At 37.2% G+C, this 24,852-nt stretch overlaps 1 protein-coding gene and 1 pseudogene across 2 annotated transcripts in view; one reads left to right on the top strand and one right to left on the bottom strand.

The window, feature by feature from the left end:
- The first annotated feature begins 9,145 nt into the window (after window positions 1–9,145).
- LOC142871062 (uncharacterized) lies at window positions 9,146–9,264 on the top strand (annotated as a pseudogene).
- A 6,113-nt stretch (window positions 9,265–15,377) lies between these two features.
- SLC16A10 (solute carrier family 16 member 10) overlaps window positions 15,378–24,852 on the bottom strand; it is a 117,812-nt gene continuing 108,337 nt past the window's right edge. For both annotated transcript variants that reach the window (XM_012753075.3, XM_012753074.2), the window contains one exon: window positions 15,378–22,688. In XM_012753075.3, the coding sequence (XP_012608529.2) occupies window positions 22,419–22,688 (270 nt within the window). In that variant the 3' untranslated portion in view covers window positions 15,378–22,418. The remainder of the gene's footprint in view (window positions 22,689–24,852) is intronic.

Below are 24,852 nucleotides of genomic sequence, written 5' to 3' on the forward strand. Positions count from 1 at the left end.
CCAGGCCATGTTCCTCCTTCCCCAGTTAGAACCTGGACATGGCTCTGAAACAGTGTCAACCGTTCAGATGATGACAACACCCTAGGGAACTGCAGACATATGAACTGTAAGATGGATGGATCAGAGCTACCTATCAACCTGGAATGCATTCCTCTGGTTGTTATTGAAAGGTGGCCTCGCTAATAAACTATCTAATGGAGAAAAGTGAACTATCTAACTCACTGTCTTTAAGATTATGACCTGTCTTTTAAGATTAACTAACCCCCTGCTGAGATTGTTTTCACAGTATCTGAAAAGAACTGAGCAGACAGAAAGGAATTGTAAATCTTCCTTCTGGACATTCGCCAGCCCAGCCCAACCCCATTCCAGGGATAAGCTAGTCTCCAAGAGAAGGGGAAAAAAGGAAAAAAAACCAACTGGACAGATCTGCTTCACAGCTGCTTCTGTTATCAGCCATAACTGATAGGAATCAGGCAGGTACTATTTCCTTCTGGCAGCCGTAACTATTTTTTCTCATATCTTTGCCCCTATAAAAACTCTAAGCCTCTTCTGCTTGAAGCCAGCACTTCCCCTCTTTTTCTTTCATGTGCTGTGCCATCTCCCTTCTCTCTCTCTTTCTCTCTGTTTGCCTTCTGTCTCTCTCTCTCAAAGAAAGTAAAATAAACTTTCACTTCTTTCTAACCTTATCTTTGTGTGGAGAATTCTTTCTCTACCTGCACCATGAGCTCCTCATCCTAACGTCACCCTAACTTTTGTGTGAGAAAAAATAAATCTCTGCTTTTTAAATCACTGAATTTTTGTTTCAATAGCTTAGTATCTCCTAACCAATAGTACCTGCCTCATTCGTATCTTTTTTAATAATCACATTTTAAAGAATTTAAAAGAAAAGAAGAATGTTAAACCAGATAACTACATTTTTATTGCTCTTTATTTCTGAAGACTCAGGTTTCCCTCTGGTATCATTTCCCCTCAGCCTAAAGAACTTCCTTCATCATTTCTCTTAGAGCAGGTCTGCTGGCAATAAATTTCTAGGTATTCCTTCATATGAGAATTATCTTTGTTTCACCTTCATTCCTGAAAATATTTTCACTGGATATAGAGTTCTGGGTTAACAGTTCTTTCCTTTTAGCACTTAAAAATATCGTTCACTGTCATTGGACCACCATGGATTCTGTGGTCATTCAAATCATTATTCTTATGTATCTAGTGTTTCATTTCTCTCTGGCTGCTTTCGAGATTTTTTTTCTTTATCTGTGGCTTTCAGCAGTTTAATTTTGATGTTTTTAGTCATGGTTTTCTTTGAATTTAACTGTTTGGGATTCACCAAGCCTCTGGGACCTGTGAATTTATGTCTTTCACCAAATTTGGGAAGTTTTTGGCCATTATTTCTTTTATTTATCTATTTATTTATTTTTATTTTATTATTATATTTATTCATATAAATTTTTAAAAATTATTTTTTTTCTGTTTTGCATAGTTTCCTCCTTTTCTGCATGGCCATTATTTCTTCAAATAATTTTTCTGCCTCAAATAATTTTTCTGCCTCTTTCTTCTCTCCTTCTAAAACTCTAATGATCTGTATGTTAGATTTTTTTATATTGTTCCACAGATCCCTGATGCGCACATGTTCTGTTTTTTCCAACCTTGTTTTCCCCCCTGGTCTTCTGATTGGATAATTTCTGTTCATTAATCTTCAAGTTCACTGCCTCTTTCCTTCATCAACTTCATTCTGCTATTGCACTCGTCCTGTGAATTTTTTTATTTTAGTACTCTTCAGTTTAAAAATGTTCACTTGGTTCTTTTTTAGTTTCTGTTTCTCTGCTGAAAACTTCTATCTTAACACTTATCTCAAGTGTCTTTATCTTGGCCTCGTGGAGCACATAATAATTGCTTTAGAAGTCTTTAATTTCACCAACATTTGTGCTATTTCATGGTTAATGTCTGTTTATTCTCCTTTCCCTTGGGATTTGGTCACAATTTCCTGGTTCTTTGTAGGGCAGGTGATTTTCTATTTTATCCTGAACATTGTAACAATTATGTGGTGCAGACTCTGAGTTCTGTTAAAATCCTCCTCTGGAGAATGTTGACTTTTTTTAAAACAGGAAATCAACCTGATTAAGTACAGATTACAATTTTTATATTGCCTTTTATGGTGATTTCAATCTCAGTCCAGTTTTCAAAACCTCTGCTTTGCTGCTCTGTGTCTGTCCTGAACACATACCACTCAGGAGTTAGTCTGAGACTTAGACCATGGTTTAACTCAGAGCAGTTCTCAAAGCCTTTGCCATACTGCCTTGGGTCTCTCACACACAAGTGCAACTCCAGGGAGAACCCAAGATTTGTGTGGATTCATACACAAAATTAGGGATCATCATTAGGGATCAGAGTTTGAGGTTTCAATGAGCTATGATGATGCCATTGTACTCTAGCCTGGGCAATAAAGTGAGACCCTCTCTCAAAGAAAAAGAAAAAAGAAAATTAAATGTTTTAATTCACCCTGATTAAACTTTTAAAAATGTTTTTCTCTAAATAGGAAGATGTGCTTTCTAATTCTTCATTCCCCACTTCACTCCTGAAAGCAGCAGGATATTTTTCCAGTTGCCTCCAGGGGTCACTCACCACTTTTCCCACAAAAGGATGATAAACTAGAACATTGCTTCATGTGAATTTCTCTTTAGATTAATAGCGAGGATACATTTTTTTCCCATGAGAGGCAATTTAGGAGAAATAAAACTGTTTATGTGCTGCATTTATTGAAAATAAATTTGGCTTTATTGATGCTCTTAAAAAACAAATATTTTACACTCTGGGAGCCTAGGGCAGGAGGATTGCTTGAGCTCAGGAGTTCAAGACCAGCCTGAGCAAGAGCGAGGCCCCATCTCTACTAAAAATAGAAAGAAATTAGCTGGACAACTAAAAATAGAAAAAATTAACCAGGCATGGTGGTACATGCCTGTAGTCCCCGCTGCTTGGGAGGCTGAGGCAGGAGGATTGCTTGAGCCCTGGAATTTCAGGTTGCTGCTGCCACGGCACTCTAGCCCAGGCAACAGAGTGAGACTCTGTCTCAAAGAAAAAAGAAAAACAAATATTTTACAACATATATGACTTAATTTATCTAAAATGAAAAAATACCTGGATTTTAGTCACTAATATGGTACTATCTTAACATATTTGTGGAATGGCAACAAGGAGGCAGACTTTTAATCTTTCAACTTGAAATTTTACCTTAGGTGAGAATGAGACATTGGATGGACCATCCTTGGGGAGCATATCACTGTTAGGACCTATTTAATCTTTATTCTCCAGTGGGACTATTCTTTTTACTTATATAATGTCTGAGCAGGCCTTAGTCTTTCTCCATAGCAAAGTTCAATGCTGAAAGATTTTGAAGCAATGGTTACAAGATCTTAAAGGAAGATCTCTTTTAGGTAAAAAGACAAAAGACAGCCAGGCGTGGTGGCTCACGCCTGTAATCCTAGCACTCTGGGAGGCCGAGGTGGGCAGATTGCTTGAGGTCAGCAGTTCGAAACCAGCCTGAGCAAGAGCGAGACCCCATCTCTACTATAAATAGAAAGAAATTAATTGGCCAACTAATATATATAGAAAAATAGTAGCCGGGCATGGTGGCGCATGCCTGTAGTCCCAGCTACTTTGGAGGCTGAGGCAGGAGGATCGCTTGAGCCCAGGAGTTTGAGGTTGCTGTGAGCTAGGCTGACGCCACGGAACTCTAGCCTGTGCAACAAAGTGAGACTCTGTCTCAAAAAAAAGACAAAAGACAAATAATTTTAACATGAAAGGACTCAGGGAATATTATTTTCATAAACCTATTTGAAAAATCTGTTAGAAAATTCAGCCAGCCAAGAAATGAGTGGGAAAAAGACCGCAAAGGGATTGGTGGTGATCTTTGATGTAAACAAAAAGACTAAGACAAATACGAGGATTATGCTGAAAGAACAGATGGGGGGAAACAAAGGGTAGAAAAGGATGAAAGTACACTGATTTTTCATGTTTAATAACCAGGGGTTGAAAGTTATTACTTAAAGCTAATAAAGCAAGTAATAAAGTTATAGGCATTATATTGAATAATACAGAGATAAAATAATACATCGGTAAACACTAAGAAAGATAATATTACTTACTAAAATTAGGTGATGGAGAAGAAGTTAGGGAGAAGGAGGAAGAGGAAATATATTAATTTTGTCATTGTTGATATTCGATAGTAAAATACTATTAGATATTGGGGGAGAGAAAGGAAGATGGATTATTCAATGAGTAATATCTAGTATCAAAAAAAACTGGATAAACACAGTTGACCCTTGAACAACATGAGTTTCAAGTGCAAGGGTTCACTTACGTGTGATTTTTTTCAGTAAATGTATAGGAAAAATTTTTGGAGATTTGCAACAACTTGAAAAAACAGATGAACCCTGTAGCCTAGAATTATTGAAAAAATTAAGAAAAAATTGGGTATGTTATGAATGTATAAAATATATGTAGATGCAGTCTATTTTATCATTTATTACTCTAAAATATATACAAATCTATTATAAAAAGTTAAAAGTTATCAAAACTTACACACAGACTGTATGTGGCACTATTCCCACTTGAGAGACATTATAAACAAATGTAAGGATGCAGTATTAAATCATAACTACATAAATTAACTATAGTACATACTGTACTACTGTAATCATTTCGTAGCCACCTGTTGCTATTGCAGTGAGCTCAAGTGTTACTGCCATGTTTCCCCAAAAATAAGACAGGGTCTGATATTTATTTTTCCTCAAGAAGACACCCTAGGGCTTATTTTCAGGGGATGTGTTATTTTCCCCTCAAAGCCTCAGCTCGCAGCACGCACAGGATGGCCGGGACCTGACAGGGGGAGCCGACCTTGTTGGTGGGGCTGCCCGCACCTTTCTGGTCACCTCTGGGATAGTAGCTGTCACAATGGGGCAGATGAGAAGGGCTGCTGGTCTTCTTTACCGCTGCGAGACGATATGCACAGGTTGTGCAGATACCTGCTGCGTAGCCACGCCCATCACTAGGTCTTATTTTCGGGGTAGGGCTTCTATTGTGCAAATGGTTGGGAATCCTGCTAGGGCTTATTTTATGGGTAGGTCTTGTTTTCGGAGAAACACAGCAGTAACCGAGTAGCTACTTAAAGCCATGTGATGCTAATCATCTCCACATGGGCAGTTGTCCCTCTAGTAAATTTCATCTTGCAGTAAAAAGTGATCTCTCTCGGTTCTTGCATATTTTTCATTGTGTTTAGTGCAATACTGTAAACCTTGATAACACCATGGGATGCACACAAAGTGCCATTAGTGACACTAGAAGTGCTCCCAAGCAGAGAAAGGTAGTGACATTACAAGAAAAAGTTGAATTGCTTGATATGTACGGTAGATTTAAGTCTGCAGCTATGGTTGCCCACCATTTCAGATACATGATTCTTCTTGTAAACAGATGACATAAGCTTGTGGTTTTGATAAATACAGTATAGTACTATACACGTACTTTCTCCTCCTTAAGGTTTTCTTTTTTCTTTTTTTGAGTCAGAGTCTTACTTTGTTACGGGGACTAGAGTGCTGTGGCATCAGCCTAGTTCACAGCAACCTCAAACTCCTGGGCTCAAGCAATCCTGCTGCCTCAGCCTCCTTAGTAGCTGGGACTACAGGCATGCACCACATGCCTGGCTAATTTTTTGTATATATATATTTAGTTGGTCAATTAATTTCTTTCTATTTTTAGTAGAGACAGGGTCTTGCTCTTGCTCAGGCTGGTTTTGAACTCCTGACCTCCAGCGATCTGCCCGCCTCGGCCTCCCAAAGTGCTAGGATTACAGGCGTGAGCCACCGTGCCCGGCCCCTTAAGGTTTTCTTAATGACATTTTCTTTTTCCTATCTCTATTGTAAGAACTCTCTATTGTATATTATATGGTATATAATACATACAACATACAAAATATGTGTAGACTCTATTATTGTGAGGCTTCTGGTCAACAGTAGGCTATTAGTAAAGTTTTGGGGGAGTCCAAAGTTATATATGGATTTTCAACTGTGTGGGGGATTGGCACCCCTAACCCCTGCATTGTTCAAGGGCTAATTGTATTTTTTAAAAAAATAGTTAGAAAAGAAAAAAAAAAGAAATTTAAATGAAAATTATAATTTAAAAAATGCATTCCTTCTTTCATCAGAAACTCCAAAAAGAAAAAAAAATAAATTTAAATGAAAATTATAATAAAAAAATATAGTTAGAATCCAACGTCATACCATACATCCAAATAAATCATGGTTTAGAGATTTAATGTAAAAATAAAGCTGTAAAGATATTAAAAGGGATTTTAATAATATATTTATATAACAGGGATGGGGAAGCCCTTTCTTTTTTTTTTTTTTGAGACAGAGTCTCGCTTTGTTGCCCAGGCTAGAGTGAGTGCCGTGGCGTCAGCCTAGCTCACAGCAACCTCAAACTCCTGGGCTCCAGTGATCCTTCTGCCTCAGCCTCCCGGGTAGCTGGGACTACAGGCATGCGCCACCATGCCCGGCTAATTTTATATATATATATCAGTTGGCCAATTAATTTCTTTCTATTTATAGTAGAGACGGGGTCTCGCTCTTGCTTTTTTTTTTTTTTTTTAATTTTATTTAATTTTAATAAGAGTAGAAATTTAGGTAGTCATATTCAGTAAGTGCCTTCTGAGCATAGCTCTTAAGTCTTGTTTGGGGTTTATAAACACAATCTCTCTTGAGATTTTTTTTTTTTTTTTTGAGACAGAGTCTCACTTTTGTTGCCCTGGCTAGAGTGAGTGCCGTGGCGTCAGCCTAGCTCACAGCAACCTCAAACTCCTGGGCTCAAGCGATCCTCCTGCCTCAGCCTCCTAAGTAGCTGGGACTACAGGCATGCACCACCATGCCCAGCTAATTTTTTGTATATATATTTTTAGTTGGTCAATTAATTTCTTTCTATTTTTAGTAGAGACGGGGTCTCGCTCAGGAGGTTTTGAACTCCCAACCTCGAGCAATCCGCCCGCCTCAGCCTTGGGGAAGCCCTTTCTAAACACATCAACAATGACAGTGCTATGCTCTGAATTTACACCTCCCCCATCCGTATATTGAAACTTAATCACTAAAGTGATGGTATTAACAGGTGGCGCCAGGCCAGGCGTGGTGGCTCACCCCTATCATCCTACCATTTTGGGAGGCCAAGGCAGGAGAAATGATTGAAACCAGGAGTTTGAGACCAGCCTGAGCAAGAGTGAGACCCCATCTCTATAAAAAATACAAAAATTAGCCTGGCATGGTCTTTGGAACCTGTAGTCCCAGCTACTCATGAGGCTGAGGCAGAAGGAGTGCTTGAGCCCAGGAGTTGGAGGCTGCAGTGGGCTATGATGATGCCACTGCACTCCAGGCTTGGTGACAGAGTGAGACCCTGTCTCAAAGAAAAAAAAAAAAAGAAGTGGGGCCTTTGGGAGGTGATTTAGTCATGAAGGCAGATCTCTCATGAATGGGATTCGTACCCTCATAAAAGAGGTTGAAGGGAGCTGCTTTGCCCTTCCACCATGTGAGGACTGAGCAAGATCTCATCTTTGAAGCAGACGGCACAAGCCCTCGCCAGACACTGAAACTGCCAGGGCCTTGATCTTAGCCTCCAGAACTGTGAGAAATAAATTTCTGTTATTTATAAATTACCCCATATAACGTATTTTGTTGTAACAGCCTGAACAGATTAAGACAGATAGAATATATAAAAATGAAAATTTTAATTTGAAAAAAGTAGCATAATCAGTGTAGACAAAATAACAAACTGGGGAAATTTTTAGCAATAAATACGAGTCATAGTTAATACAGTTAATGAAGAAAGTTCATAAACCAATAAGAAAAGGTATGGCCGGGCGCAGTGGCTCACGCCTGTAATCCTAGCACTCTGGGAGGCCGAGGCGGGCAGATTGCTTGAGGTCAGGAGTTCGAAACCAGCCTGAGCAAGAGCTCGACCCCCGTCTGTACTATAAATAGAGAGAAATTAATCGGCCAACTAACATATATATAGAAAAAATTAGCTGGGCATGGTGGCACATGTCTGTAGTCCCAGCTACTCGGGAGGCTGAGGCAGCAGGATTGCTTGAGCCCAGGAGTTGGAGGTTGCTGTGAGGTAGGCTGTTGCCACGGCACTCACTCTAGCCTGGGCAACAAAGCGAGACTCTGTCTCAAAAAAAAAAAAAAAAAAAAGAAAAGAAAAGAAAAGGTAAATAGCCCAGTATTTGGGCAAACCCCAAAAGAGGAAACGCAAATGGCAAATGGAAATGCAAACCACAACTCAAAAAAAAACCCCAAAATACAAATTTTAAATGAGGGTTTTATTAAACCTTATATTTTTCTATTTTTAGGACTTAAAAAATAATATGTAGTGTTATTTGAAAGCATATAGTAATGCAATTTGGCAAAACACAGTAAAAGCAAAAAATACTAGTCCTTTACCCAGAAATTCTACTAGTAGGAATTTGGCCTACAGGAAATAAAGATGAACATAAAGCTTTTAGATTGTTCATAGCAAAGATGTTTATCATTTGAAACATGAAACAAATCTAGAAGTCCAATGATAGACTTATATCAAATTAATGATTCATTCATTTCATGGGATAACTATGCAAACCATCAAAATAATGATGTATTAATAGAATTATGCTGATTTGATATTTGTGCTCAACTTCTGTTATTGTGCCTATACAGAATCCATTCACCCTTTTTACAGGCAACAGGATCCCAGTTTTCTTTGAAGGGACTGCCTTTCCTCCTCTCATTCCATGAAGAAGGCTGGCAATTACCCTGCTCCAGGCTGCACGATCCAGGTCTGGTGAGGCAGTATACCCTATTTCCCGGCCGCAGTGATGAGTTCAGAGACAGACACCTGACCTGTGTTGGTCAATGCATTTTGATCCCAGCACTTTTATCCAAAAGATCGGGAAAAGGAAGCTCTTTTTTCTGCTAGAGTTGGTTTAAAAAAAAAAAGATAGCTTGGAGTTGTAGAGAAGAGCCCACCTGAATAATGCTGACTGAACAGAAAGCACTGGACTTTTCACTCTTTCTTAAGCCAGTTTGATTTTGGTTTTTATCACTAGCACAACAAAAAAAGTTATTATGAGGTCTACGATCATAGCCGTACCACCCTGAATGTGCCTGATCTTGTCGGATCTCAGAAGCTAAGCAGGATTGGGCCTGGTTAGTACTTGGATGGGAGACTCCCTGGGAATACCAGGTGCTGTAGGCTTTAAAAAAAAATCATGATGAATATAACATGGAAACATATTTATAAGTATAAAGTAAAAAACATGTTATAGAATAGCATGTGTAGTATTTCTCCACTTTTACAAAACATTTCCATAAATATATAGTCTTAAGGGATACAGTCTGTAATGATAAGGGCAGTTGTCTCTGGATAATAGGATTATGGGTGCATTTTATTTTCTTGCTTAATGTCTCAAGACAAGCTTTTCACTTTCTGTAAAATTAGAAGATACTGTAGGTTTTCCATGAGTGTCTCCTTCAGCTCCAGTATGCTAGCATCATATTTTTAGATTTAAAAAATATTCAGGGGCCTCTCTTTAGTGCAGTATCTGTCATCTGAATCCCTACTGTTATAAGGTTGAACATGAAGTACTCTCATTGCTACTGGAACGTCCCTGCTTCTAGGCTCTCTGTGGACAGAGCTAGGGAACGCATGTATGATTACACACACACATTCACACCACATTCTCCCCTTGCAGTCCACCATCAGAGTGTTTATTTTAGCCGTCTACCTCTCCACATATTTGTCCAAGCCCCTGTGTAGCCTCACTCTCCCAACTGCATCTGCTCTGCCCCCATCCCTTGGCTTGGCCATGCCAGCCAAGTTCCCCCCGTCCTGACCCTAACACTCAGACTCACTCCAGCTGCACTGGCTGAGTTCTCTAGGGAAATCTTTAAAAGCACCAAAATAAAGTCAATATGCTCATGTTGACAAGTTTGAAAACCATCCATTTATTCAACAAATAATTACTGAGCACTTATTCTATACCAGGCACTTTTCTAAATGTTGGAGATAAAATGGCAAAACAGACAAAAAGCCCTACCCTTGTGGAACTTACAGTCTAGTGGAGAAGACAGACACTAAAGATAAATGAAATGTACGCTACGGATAACTGCTCAGAAGAAAAAACGAAGTTGGGAAGGGGGATCTGAATTGCCTAGGTGGGGGGTGACATTTTAGATGGTCAGGGAAGGGCCCACAGAGGAGCCTTTTGAGTAGTGACAGGAAGGAGGTGAGGGGCAATCCAGGAGGTAGCTGGGGAAAGAGTATCTCAGGCGGGGGCAGCAATGCAGGGACGGAAGTGGAAAGAGGCCGGAGTGCATTAAGAGCAAAGAGTACGAGACAAGGTCTGGGAAGCAGCAGAAGCCAGAGCATACAGAGCTGTGCTGGTCATGACAAGGACTTTGTTTTCTTGTGAGAGTCACGGAAGATTTTGAGCAGAAGGCTGATTGCATTGGACGTGTTTCGACAGGATCATGCTTGCTGCTGTGTAGAGAATAGACTGAGGGGAAGTAAAAGAACAAACAAAAGAGATCAAGATGGCTTGGATCAGAGTGGTGCAGGTAGGTGGGGATAGTGAGATGTCGTGAGAAATTCTGGATATATTTTTGATGGCAGACATAAGGAGATGGAATTCAAGGGAGAAGCTTTGGGCTCCATCAACATCTAGGTAGTAATTCAAGCTATGAGATAGGATGAGATCAGCTAGGTAGTGAGCATAGATAAAATAGAGAAGGGGTTCAAAAACTAAGCTTCGATGCACTGCCAATATTTAGAGGTTAGAAGATGAACAGGACCCAGCAAAGGAGTGGCTAGAAAGATAGAGGAAAACCACGTAAGTATGGTATCCTGGAAGCCTAATTCAGAGATCGGGAATTGATCACTGTACCAAATGGTGCTAATTCAAATAAAACGAGGACTGAAAAATGACTATTGGATTTAGTGACTGTGGGGGTCAGCGTGGTAACCTGGTAATGAGAAGGGCAGTTTTATGGAGTGGTAGGAGGAAAATCCTGATGGAGTGGATTCAAAAAGGTATAGGAGATAAAATTGGAGAGAGTGAATACAAATTTTTTTAAGGAAAAATGTTTTTGGTTGTTTTGTCTTTTGTAAGTGGATAGAAAGAAATGATATAATACCTATAGGAGACAGATGAGCTTTTAAAAAGTCTCTCTTTTTTTTCAAGGTGGAAGAAACAATAGAATATTTATATATATATGGCAATGATCCAGTAGAAAGAGGAAAACTGATGATATGAGACAGAAGAAACGGTTGAAGAAGCTGTAGGAATTTGAAAAAGTTATAAGGGCAACTTTTAGGTTATTAAATATGAAATGTCTGATTTCCTTAAGTACTAAGTTTAATAGTTGATATCTCTTGACATTTCACTTTGACACTTCTTGTTTTATTTTTATTGTGAAGGCACATCTTCATTTCTTCAAACACATGGTTTGGCTTGTGATTATCTTTTTTTTTTCTTTTTTACCCAGCATGCATCTGGAAAATGGCTTTCAAAATTTTTTAGAGCAATTTTTGTGAAACCATGGCTGTCTAAAATTTGTGTTATTTTCAAATATGAGTTCTGTCATGGAACCAATGCTGCACAGACAGCTTGAAATATCAATGAAGTGTTTAGGAAGGATGTGGCTCATGAACACACAGTACGACGATGGTTTGAGTTCTGTCCTGGTGATTTTAGTCTTGAAAATGAGCCACCTGGGTGACCTGAGACCAAGGTGGATACTGATGAGCTGAAAGCTATAGTGAAAGCAAATCCATCTCAACCTACACATGAGTTAGCAGCAAGGTTTCATGTTACTATTCCAACAATATTGGACCATTTGAAAGAAATGGGCAAGGTAAAGAAGCTGGATAGATGGGTTCTGTATGAATTCAACGAGCGTCAGAAGAGAAATCGTTTCTAAGCTTGCCTTTCTTTGCTGTCATGAAATAAAGGCAAACCATTTCTACACCATATTGTTACATGTGATGAAAGATGGATTCTTTTTTGACAATCTCAAGTGTTCGGCACAATGATTAGATAAAGATGAAGTGCTGAAATACAGTCCAAAACTGACTATTCATAAAAAAAAAAAAACAACTAATGGTGTCTGTTTGATGGTCCAGCACTGATATTATCCACTACAGCTTCATGAAACCTGGTTAATCGATTACAGCGGATGTCTACGGCAACCAATTGGCAGAAATGATGAAAATGCTTGTGATTAAGCGCCGAGATTGGTCAATAGAGACAGGCCAATCCTCTTGCAAGACAGCACTCAGCCACATGTCACACAAACAACACTGCTCAAACTGCAGAAACTGTACTTGGAAACTCTCTGACATCTCCCATATTCACCAGACCCTGCACCAACTGACTACCATTTCTTCCAGGCTTTGGACCACTTCTTGCAAGGAAAAATATTCAATTCTCAACAAGCTGTGGAAAACACCTTTTGTGATTTCATCACCACTCACTCTTTAGGCTTCTTTGCTGCTGGCGTAAACAAACTACTATTAAGATGGCAAAACTGTGTCGATAGTTTAGATGCATACTTTGATTAATTGTACAGCTTCTTGTTTGAGCTGTAATAAACTACACTTTTGATTCAAAATTGGACATTTTATATTTAATGATAATTGTAGGCTGAATAGTGAGAGAGCTGATTGCGGTTTTGCATTAGGATGGAAACAAAGCAAAGACTGAAAAGATTTGATAGATTAGGAATAGAGATGGAGAGGAAATGAAGGAGTCAATGAGAGAATAGCCTCAAAGTTGAAGAGCAGGTATAATGGAAATGAGGAAGGGGGCACTAAAGGGATGGGAAGTTGTGGCAAGAGGCAGGGATGTTGGTATTTAAGATTTCAAAGATGCAGCTATTTCCAGAGATGACAAAGTTCCAAGTGTTGCTGTTAAGTCAGTGAAAATAAAGTTGTTCCATGTGAACACTGAACCTTGGACCAAAAGCCATTTGCTGGGGTAACTGATGGATGCACAGGAATGGCCAGGGAAGCCCTCAGATGACTTTTTACCTGTGACAAGGACAGGTAAAAAGGTAGTAGAGCTGGATGGGGTAAGCATGAGAGGCAGAGGGTCCAGCCAGGGAGGGGACCACCATGTGGGGTGGTTGGCTTCCTATCTCTGGAAAGGTTCAGGAAGACATTGATGACTCTGAATTAAGGATTTAAAAAAAGAACTCCCGAATTTAAGACACTTTAGCTTCATCTGTAGGAGACTATGAGAAGAGAACTTTTGATTCTAACAGTCTGGAACTATGATAGTTGACATGCCTCTTAAATTAGGTTTTCTGTATGAATTAAAATTCTTCTATTTTTTCCTACAAAATTAATTTTCTCAGGAGCGTTAATTTTATCCTGCTTAGGATCAGTAACAATTGGCCATATTTATTCTCTTTACAGTTCCTTCAAAGGCCCTCAAATGGCCTGCACATTCTAGCAAATAAATACTTACTGGATTAAATGACATATCACAAATTCCAAGTTCTTGAGTTTAATGTATTAAATCTCCTTAATACCATTAAACATAAATAACGGTTTGCTTTGTAGTTAGGGCTCATCTAATAATAAACATCATCTGATGGCAGAGTTAGTTTTTCTCCAAGCATGTAGTCCACATAACTGGGGATTGTTTTTTAAAATTCCAGCTGGGTTCTTGACTATCCCTGAAATTGTCAATCAGTATGAGCTCAGTGAGTACCAGCTGAATTTAATAAGTTTAATCAGTGTAGGTAAAACAAATGGCAACGTAAGTCAACTACAAAAAAAAGAATGTCAAATAGAAATAGTTTTTAGACTATCCAGAGATTTTGGATAATTTCTATCCCTGTTCCCTGTCCTGGAAAAATAACAATACCCAAACACACTTGGCATACATATATACAGCTTAAAAAACACACAGCTTATTTCTCTCTTACTCAACACAGACTGTTTCCTTCATTTCAGTAATTTTTTCCTCCCAGGGAATTCCATAAATATAATCACAAAGCCTTATAGAAATTGCTAAAATTTCTTTATTGTATTTACTGAGAGTATCACATTTTTCCAGAAATAATTTTATCCTCCAAATAATTACAAAGCTCTTTTCATTTAAAAGGTTTTGGTTATCTATATTAAATTGCAGATTATAAAAAAATCAATTATAAATTATACTCTTAAAAAAGAAACACACAATATTTAAAAAGGTTAAGTACTAAAATATTGCATACTGGTCAAATCCAGCATGATCATTTAGCATGGTTATCTATATTTAAACAACTATTGTGCCAAAAATGGCATCCAGTATAGATAGGTAGGGAGAGAAGCAGAGCTGTGCTGCGGTGTGCAGTATGCACTTGGAATAATTTGGTTTTGATGTCTAAGAAAGTTTGTCTAACTTTCAAAATATAAAATAATTTTAAAATTAATTTTCAGATAAACATTAAAATAAAGTAAGTTGTCATGAAAAATGTCTTATTATACTAGGAGATACTTAAAATATCCAAGCTCTCTCTTAATAATACTGTAGGGTTCAGTTTGTTATAGCTATAACTTTCAGGCTAAAATAAACTGATAGGAGAACAAACACAAAATGCAAATTTATCAAACATTATGAAATGCCATTTACAATATTACATTTCTCAAACCACAATACATTTTATTTAACTGTAACATCAGAAGTTATTATTAGAGGAATGTTTAATCTCACTCAAATGTAACTTCTGATTAACATGCCGCCTTCCACATATAACTCATGTTAATAGTAGAAAGAAGTTATCATTAGTTACTAGAACGAATCCAGTACACTCCATTGTGAATGCATGGTCTTTCTAATTAGGAAAATGATATTGTGTATTGTCTCAATTTATATTTATAAAATCGTCAAAACTACAGCTGCAGAGTCTAAAGGAGAGCAAGATTAAATTAAAACTTGTGATCCTCAGTTTATCTGAGTTCTTACAGGAACATTAGGATTCAGAGACTCGTATGTAATTTTAGGTGGATGTCATGCAGTCAGATACAACTACGATGCTGAGAGCTCTTCATAAATCACAGGTCTGACATTTGCTGACACTGACTCAGATGTCAGCAAATTTAAGTCTTAATGTTAAATTTAAGTCCTAATGTTAAATCTTAAAGATGAACAATGATACTTCAGTGAGAAATATAGCTGAGCAAGTAACTCATTATCCAAGTTTTAAGACTGATGACTCTCAAAACTCTAATTTTAGCCTGAAAAATAGCTAAATAGCTTCAAATGTTCAAATGTCTACTTAAGATCAACAGAAAGCTATTATATATAATTTTTTTCACACTGCTTCAAAGTTACAGAATATTTTTTATTTTTCAGAACAACTCATGACATGCAAAAAGTTACAGCATATTATACATAATGAGTGAGATGTGCACCATCTGGGGGATGGTCATGATGGAGACTCAGACTTGTGGGGGGAGGAGGGGAAATGGGCATTTATTGAAACATTAAAATCTGTACCCCCATGATATGCTGAAATAAAAAATTAAAAACAAGTTACAGCATATTTTTGAATAGCTCACTTTGTGCTATAGACATTGACAAGGGAATTTTTCTTTAAAGTTATTACTTTGGGAGGCTGTGTTCATTAGAAAGTTTTCATTTGCTGATCAGTTTCTTGTGAGTTTCATAATTTAAAGTCTTCAATGTTAACAAAAATTACATACTTCTAGGCAGATTCTTGAATTCAATAATTGCTTTATAGGTAAGAGTTTTTTTCCTCAGATGTGTATATAAAATAAAACATGCATAAGCTAGATCTACACATTTTCCATTGTGTTATATATACTTAAGAAGAAAAAATAATTTTGAAAGGACATGAAGGTTAGCACCAATATAATAATCTTTCTTTGGTAGGAAAAAAAAAGAGGCACCAACTAGACAGTCTATTCATAGTCTAGGGTCAAAATAGTCTAGTGCTATTAATAACAAACCCTCAGTTCCTGAAATAACATTTCAATATACACTTTGACCCATTAGGGAAGATCATATTAGAAAGGTTTATGTGTTTACACACATTTGAAATATTTTAAAAATTGTCTTCTTATAACTGACAGATACTGAAAAATATTATCTAGTAAAGAATAAAAGTCATATATCATAGGCTGCAAAATAGTATCACAGATCTAATTTGATTTCTATTATTCTACATTGATAGTTTCTATCATATACATGCTTTATGACATTCAACTCCAAAATATTCTTCATACAGTACTCAGATTGAAAGACAAAAAAATACTTTCAATTGGATTGGGAATTTGTGGGTTAACATTTTTGGCGGACTCATCAACAGCATTTTCAAAACCTCCAGTGAGACAAAAATTCATTGCCTGGGTCCCTGTTCCACTAGTGCCTCTCGCAGGAGTTTAATGTATAAGTATTAAGGTTTAGGCACAACCATACGATCTGTTGTCACTGATCATCTATCTTCCTACAAATGAAAACAAGATCTTTTCATTGTCAAGCTGCTAGTGTAATTTGAAAAGCCACTGGGAAGCGTATTAGTTAGTGTTCAGTATTGTATCTAGATTATAAATTTCTTCAGGTTTTTCCTTTGTCAGATTCACAGAGCACATTAATTGTTATTCCTTTTTGTTCCTTTTATATCCAATTATCAAAGTACTTAAGAAAATGTACTGATATTTTGACCCCATTAACAATTTGTACTTCCTTTCTTTTAATCTCAGAATCACCAATAACTCCCTTCTGATCAAGCAGGAATTGACTCAGCTGGATGCTGAAAGCTGAGGTAGGTGGACTGTCAAGTTCAAGTGAGTGTACTTAGAGTACTTAGAGAGTTTTTATTTTGTTCCTAATGTCTTTCTAACTTACTAAAAACAACACTGAAATCTTCTGTTTCAGAAATGAGGTAGCCTCCTAGATTACATCTGTCAAGAATATAGTACCATGGGGGATTGTTTTTTCCTCAGAAAGTTGTCCTAAGTTTCAAGGTGTTTCTGAGTGATTCAAGGATGTAATAGTGAATTTTTCCCTGGGTCTTTAATGTCTCAGAAGGAGGCATCTGATAATGTCCACATTTATGGTGATTTAATAATTGTGGTTCTAACATGTCTTCAAGTTTCCACAGTTAGCTATGGGCATTTGGCCCTTTATTCTTGAGAATTATAACCTATTACTCTATAGTATATTTATCATACAAAGCATTAGTCTCTCTGCCAATAAATAATAAACATGGCTGTGGCCATGAAATTATAGTGAGCCCAGGAGCTGCCTGTCCACCTTGTTACTATTAATATTATAATTGCCCCTGCAGCCATTCTGAAACTCAGCTCTAGACAGTCTCTTTATCTCCCTTAGACCAAGCATCCAACAAAAATCAGTGAGTGTAATATGAGAACTAATTATTAAGTCAGTGAAGGATCAAGTCTTCCTTCTATGGTATGTTCTTTTTCCACATTACCTGTTACAGACAACAAATTGCTCTTTTGTTTTAATAATATGACAAAAAGGTTGTCTTTTTAAGAGTTAATTAAATTGTTGTTTTTTTTTTTTTTTTGAGACAGAGTCTCGCTTTCTTGCCTAGGCTAGTGTGAGTGCCGTGGTGTCAGCCTAGCTCACAGCAACCTCAAACTCCTGGGCTCAAGCAATCCTACTGCCTCAGCCTCCCGAGTTGCTGGGACTACAGGCACGAGCCACCATGCCCGGCTAATTTTTATATATATATATATTAGTTGGCCAATTGATTTCTTTCTATTTTTATAGTAGAGACGGGGTCTCGCTCAGGCTGGTTTTGAACTCCTGACCTTGAGCAATCCGCCCGCCTCGGCCTCCCAGAGTGCTAGGATTACAAGCGTGAGCCACCGCACCCGGCCAATTAAATTGTTATGATGATGATTTTTCTAGTAGCCAAAACACTATTTGCCTTTCAAATTATAAACAAATATAGATGTAAAGGAAAGTAATACAGTTTGACTTCCTCTTCTTTTTAAGACAACACATTGGAACAGCAACAATCTTTAACCTAATATAAAAATTGTTTATGCCAGCAACAATGAAGTTTCCAGTGTTAGAAACTTCCTAAAGAGTTTTAAATACTTATATTGTTTATATATAATAAAAGTAGAGCTAATTAATTTATGCATTTCCACTTGTACGTCTCAACTTTGGGAATTTATTCTAACACCATTCAACACGAAATATCATCTAACCTAAGGCAGGTTCCTAAAGACCAATCATGAGGAACTGCATCTGAGAGGCCCATTACAATATTCCAAGTCATCTTTCATGATGTGCTCTCAGGACTAAGATTTAATGGAACCTTAATGGGATGTAAAAAAAAAATCAAAGTAAAAAATTATGCTCTCTGAAAATATGCTAAGAACTTGGCAATCTTTTTTCTCAAAGCTTTTACCTTAAAAATTTAAATAAAAAGTTTTAAATGTTAGTACAAGAGATGCCTATTATATGAAATTTATTATTTCCCCCAAATATTTTAATCATGTCATTTAAAATAAATTCAATGTAGACCATTAGAACTCTAAGTTGAAGACTGGGAGCAAGACATCCTCAGGATAGCCAGGCGCGGTGGCTCACACCTGTAATCCTAGCACTCTGGGAGGCCGAGGCGGGCGGATTGCTCGAGGTCAGGTGTTCGAAACCAGCCTGAACAAGAGCGAGACCCCGTCTCTACTAATATACATAGAAAAACTTAGCCGGGCATGGTGGTGCATGCCTGTAGTCCCAGCTACTCAGGAGGCTGAGGCAGGAGGATCACTTGAGCCCAGGAGTTTGAGGTTGCTGTGAGCTAGGCTGAACGCCACGGCACTCACTCTAGCCTGGGCAACAAAGTGAGACTCTGTCTAAAAAAAAAGACATCCTCAGGATACACAAAATTGGGTGGGATCCATTCTGTGAAACTATAGAGACCAGTAAATAGTACAGCTAAGCAACCTGTGGAACTAAGCACAGATGTTAATGGACTATTCAGGAGGTTTTTGAAAGATACAAGGAAGTAAAGGAAAAATGAAGGAATGATGCAGATAAAGATAGCATAAAAAGAGTAAGAAAAAACATGCATATGAAAGAACATGAAAATGTGCCACCAGGGACTCCTCAGAGCCACCCACACTCTGAGGGTTGCCTACCCCTAATCTCATACCACATTTTCTATTCGGTTTTCCATTGATTTAACATCAAAAGTCATCTGGACATAGGACAGTTTAGAGTAATATTGGTATAAATGAAAGTATTCTTAAATGCAGCTAAGAGGACTAGAATTATCAGAAGTAAACATGTTTACTTTATAACCAAGTGTACATTTAAAAGTGTGGGAAATTGAAGCTAGCAGTATTAAAGGTTTCTCCACACTTGGGGAGAACCTGTGGGATTACAAACATGTATAAACAGATAATATGGATCATGAAGTATAAATGAGTCTTGTCTCTATTTACTTATAGAATTTGAAGCTTAATACAAGAACTATGTAATTTTCAATTGAAATGACAAGTCTTGTAGCAGGGCTATAAAGTAAACATTGCAACTATGATAAAAGAAATTAACAGATTTTGAGTAAGGTATCAACAATCTGGGTAGTATATTACTAATATAACTTAATGAGTGGATCCTAACAATATCCGTTGCAATAAAATTCAACCAAAACATTTCTGGAAGCTTCTTGGGCATCTGTTAAAATAGTATCTGATCCAGAGTTTCTATAAAGAGGAATGATTGCTCCCTTTCTTATGTTATTGTTGGTCTCAAATGTCAGAATGTTTTGAATTTGAGAATTTTCTGAGTTCTAACCCTGTATTCTTTTCCTCTCAGAAAAGTATCTGGATTGGACAAAAAAATTTAGGCTTATCAGGTCACTTTATTACAAAAGTAACATTCTTTTCAGAAATTAGAAAGGGTTTACTTTAATTAAAGTAATAGTTTTTGACTTAAAAACAAATTTTTATAAATATTAAAATATTCACTTTCTTGATTTGTATTATATTTTTAGAACTTTTCCTACATGTTACTAAATATATATTTTATGGAATTTAGCATCTTACCTTTATACTTTTTCTTTTTAACTTTATATTAATATAAGTACAGCAGAGTACTCTCCATAAGAGTCCATTATAGTGGAGCTTTTTCGGTATTATAGATCCAGTTTGATTCATTCCACTAAACTGAAAACTATGTGTGTGTAATATTATATACACAAACACAATATTCTGAGTTCTAAGTTTTATTATAAATATTTAAGTCACTTTGCTTTTTTTTTTTTTTTTGAGACAGATCTTGCTCTGTCACACGTAGAGTGCAGTAGCATCCTTGTAGCTCATTTCAACCTCAAACTCCTGGCCTCAAGTGATCCTCCTGCCTCAGCCTCCCAAGTAGCTGGGACTATAGGCACGTTCCACTACACCTGGCCAATTTTTTCTATTTTTGGTAGAGATGGAGTCTCGCTCTTGCTCAGACTAGTCTCAAAATCCTGACCTCAAGCAATCCTCCCACCTCAGCCTCCCAGAGTGCTAGGATTATAGGCATGATCTACCGCATGCAGCCCACTTTACTATTTTAATGTGGAAACTAACCAAGCAAGCAAGACAAGTCTTTGGGTTCCAGATTATTGCCTTTTTTTTTTCCTTTCTAAAATTAGCCAAATTTTGAAAAGAAAAACATTTTGGAGGTCTTTACAGAGTAAATTTTCCATTTTTGAAATACCTTTTCTGTAAAATTTGGAGGGTTATCTTTAGGAGTCATGCTAAAACTATAAACAAATATTAACATTTATAATGATATGTTTGATGATTGCTTTTAGCTGTATTTTTTTTAACTTCTCAAAAGAACTTATTATAACAAGGAAGTAATATTGTACATAACTGAACATTAATGAACAATTTGTTAACATAATACATTTGTCGTGTCTAAATCATTTTCTAAAAGCTTAAATATGAACATGAAAGGGTAGTATGGTCAAAATGTAGATTTTTTTTTCCTGCAATGCAACCTTCCACAGATAAATTACCTAAGTCCCCTTATGAAATAGGGAACTATTAGAAGAAGTAAGTTGCAACTGTGTATGGCATAGTAAGTTACTGAATGTCTTCACAATCAAAAGTATTAATTTTTAAAGGTCTAAAATACTAAAGTAAAATTTCACAGATATAGGAAACTGTTTCTGTTTTTGTAAACAAGTATAGGTCATGGCATGACTTTGCTTTGAATTTTAGGTCCTCAAACTAATAGCTTTCTTATGATTATATGTAAATGGAAAAAAATAATGGGTGTGTTAATGGGGAGCATACTAAGATAAATTCATATATGCAAAGTTTTACCAGAAAGTTTTGGAAATGTAGGACTTGGTTCTTTGTATAAGTACTTTAACCTTTTAAGACTAATAAATTTCATAAACCAATTTAAGTGATTGTTTCTATCAGAAATAGATATTTTCTTCAGGAATATAAACAGTTTTACCCCTTTCCTCAACTTTATACCTGTAGTTGCCACTTGATAACATGCCCAATAAGACTTTGTTTAAATATCAGGTCCTAGTGCTAACAATTCCAGAAGTCAGAAAAATTCTAAGTTAAAATTTCAAGAATGTCTTTGATGTATTCTATTTTACTTTATTGTTACAATTTAAACAAATTCAGAAATTTGGGGTGCTTTTTGGCTACTTAAGTATAATAAAACACACTGCAAATGCAAGGGGAACAATGTCATAAACTTAAATAGAAGAAATGCCTGATTTCTGAACAGCTCTGCCCTTGGGAACAGGATCCTCTTCATCTCACATATTGATTCTAAACACACTGTTAGCATTTGTTCCCAGAAGTCCCCTCGACATCAGAGCAAGTCAGAATACCTTAATTTCATAGCTTATTTAACAGCAGGCAAGCTACTTTAACATAGACTTGAGGTTTAGGTAGATTTGATATTATTTAGAATCCAGGCTTAAATTTGCAAAATTTTTTTCCCAAAGAGCAGAAGAAATTAAAACAGAGGTACCAAAACTAAAGATACACCATGTGAGACAACAAACAAAATATTTCCAGTCCTAACCAAACTGCAACCCTTTCAGTATAGCTTGAGGTATTTTTAAATATTTATATAAGCTAAATAGCATTCACAGTTTCCAAAGTTGCTTTTTACTGAGATAACTTCAAATTTTCATACTATTCGACTTTCAAACATGTTTTCATGTGCCAGAGTCTCTGCTCTCAGACTTATGGAAATACCAGACAGCTAAGAAGTGGCAGAAAATGGTTCTTGTAGTAATAAGGGTTCTATTTCTCAATTACTGTGCTATTCCTAGCATGTGATTAAAAAAATAAGAAATTTGCAATTCATATAAAAGGAAAACTTGCTTAAAATTCTAAAGCAAGTCCAGTCTGGTAGAGGTATATAAAACATTAAATAATAGAATCAGATTCTTTCTTGAAGATTCCAGACGAGCTTGATAGCAGAGAGTTCTGGTTCCCCAACATTTTCTCCATCTTTTCTCCTCCAGTGGTCTTACTGATCTCTCTTTGCTTCTTACTGTGGATCCATGGAATAAAACAAAGCACAACACCTCCAATAAGGGGAGGGATCCCAGCGAGGTAGAATGACACATCATAGGAGCCCAGCTTGTCACGAAGTAACCCTGAGAAGGGAAAAAGCTGTCACCAAGAGAGAACAAGTGTGGCTCTTACCAGTCTCAGATCAGTTACACTGATGGCCTAGTTCCAGCCTAATTTTACTTCAGACATCTCAAGTATCAGATGTTTTTTAGGAAATGGATCTGAAATATAAACCTTTTCTGATATGAGGGAGGAAAAGATCTCATATCTTTAATCTTGTTACAAAGTACAGGCCTTTAGGTTTTCATACCAAGGTATTACTTTAAAAGAATATTTGCAACCAAGCTTTGCCTTTCTCAAACCCCCTAGAGGCCAGTTGGGGCATTCTGAAATAAGGTGTAAGGATCCTTAATTCAGCTGAGGGTGGACGGACCATCTAGTTGAAATTTCTTTCATGCACGCATAACTCCAAATGTGTCTACCTTTCAAACTGTTCTTGGGCCTAATTGTTTGCTTATGAAATAATGTGAAACTATTTTAAATTACAATCCAAAATCGTAAAAAATTATAAATCTAAGAGGATGAAAAAGTTAGGTGGTTAAATACATTAAACAACATGAACACTAACATTAAAGTGTTAAACATTAAAACAGCCGGGCGTGGTGGCTCATGCCTGTAATCCTAGCACTTTGGGAGGCCGAGGCAGGCGGATTGCTCAAGGTCAGGAGTTCGAAACCAGCCTGAGCGAGACCCCGTCTCTACCAAAAATAGAAATAAATTAATTGACCAACTAAAAATATATATACAAAAAAAATTAACCGGGCATGGTGGCGCATGCCTGTAGTCCCAGCTACTCGGGAGGCTGAGGCAGTAGGATCACTGAGCCCCGGAGATTGAGGTTGCTGTGAGCCAGGCTGACGCCACGGCACTCACTCTAGCCTGGGCAACAAAGTGAGACTCTGTCTCAAAAAAAAAACAAAAAACAAAAAAAACATTAAAACATAACATAACAGGCCACGCAGAGTGGCTCACACCTGTAATCCCAGATCTCTGGGAGGCCAAGGCAGGAGGATTGCCTGAGGTCAGGAGTTCAAGACCAGCCTGAGCAACACTGAGACTCTGTCTCTGTGAAAAATAGAAAAATTAGCTGGGTGTGGTGGCATGCTCCTGTAGTCCCAGCTACTCAAGAGGCTGAGGCAGGAGGATCACTGGAGCCTAGGAGTTTGAGATGACAGTGAGCTATGATCACACCACTGCACTTTAGCCAGGGCAACAGAACAAGGCTCTGTCTCAAAACAAAACAAAAAAAACACCCCCTAAACAAAAAACATAACATTAAAACTTAACAGAATGTTAAAATATAAAGATATATCTGTGGCACTAATTCTAAAAACTATTATTCAGAGTACTCTTTATTTCTAATTTCTTGAACAAATACCAGGACTCATTTGGTGTTTATTTTTGTTTGTTTGGAGACAGAGTCTTGCTCTGTCACCCTGGCTAGAATGTAGCAGCGTCGTCATAGCAATCCTCCTGCCTCAGCCTCCTGAGGAGCTGGGACTACAGGAGAGTGCCACCATGCCCAGCTATTTTTGTATTTTTTGTAGACAGGGTCTTACTATTGCTCAGGCTGGTCTCAAACTGCTGACCTCAGGCCATCCTCCTGCCTTGGGCTCCTAGTGTACTAGGATTACAGGCATGAGCCACAGTACCCAGCTAACTCAGGGTTTTAAAAATTATCTAAGTATTTTTAAACTTTTGTAACTTTTCCTATAAAACTTCAGTTATCAGAAATGTCTAGGGAACATACTGTGCTGAATATCCATGTGACTTTGTTAAATAGCTGAGGATTTGTCTAGGTAAGTACCAACACACAAAAATGTGTACATTCATTCTGTATACAAACATAAAATATACAATACCTGTAAATATATAATTTTTCTATTTTTTGAATCAGACTATTCCATATATAACTTAACCTTTCATTCTTATGAACATTAATGATGTTTTGCTATAATACTATAATACACCCAGAACCTATTGGTCAGCTGAGGCTTTCTGCTTTTGGTTCCTGTGTGGTGTTATTCTTCAGTTTTGGGAGTTTCCTTTACCTCCCTTATTCTTGGTCTGTTAATGGGCAGCAAACACCATTACTGCTAAAGTGCTAGTTATAATCTGCTGTGAACTTGGAAAATGTAAAACTAAGCCTGTAGGATATGAAAAGAGAGTGAACAGTATATTACCTAG

This window comes from Microcebus murinus, chromosome 5, assembly GCF_040939455.1.
Source record: "Microcebus murinus isolate Inina chromosome 5, M.murinus_Inina_mat1.0, whole genome shotgun sequence".
Classification (NCBI taxonomy): domain Eukaryota; kingdom Metazoa; phylum Chordata; class Mammalia; order Primates; family Cheirogaleidae; genus Microcebus; species Microcebus murinus.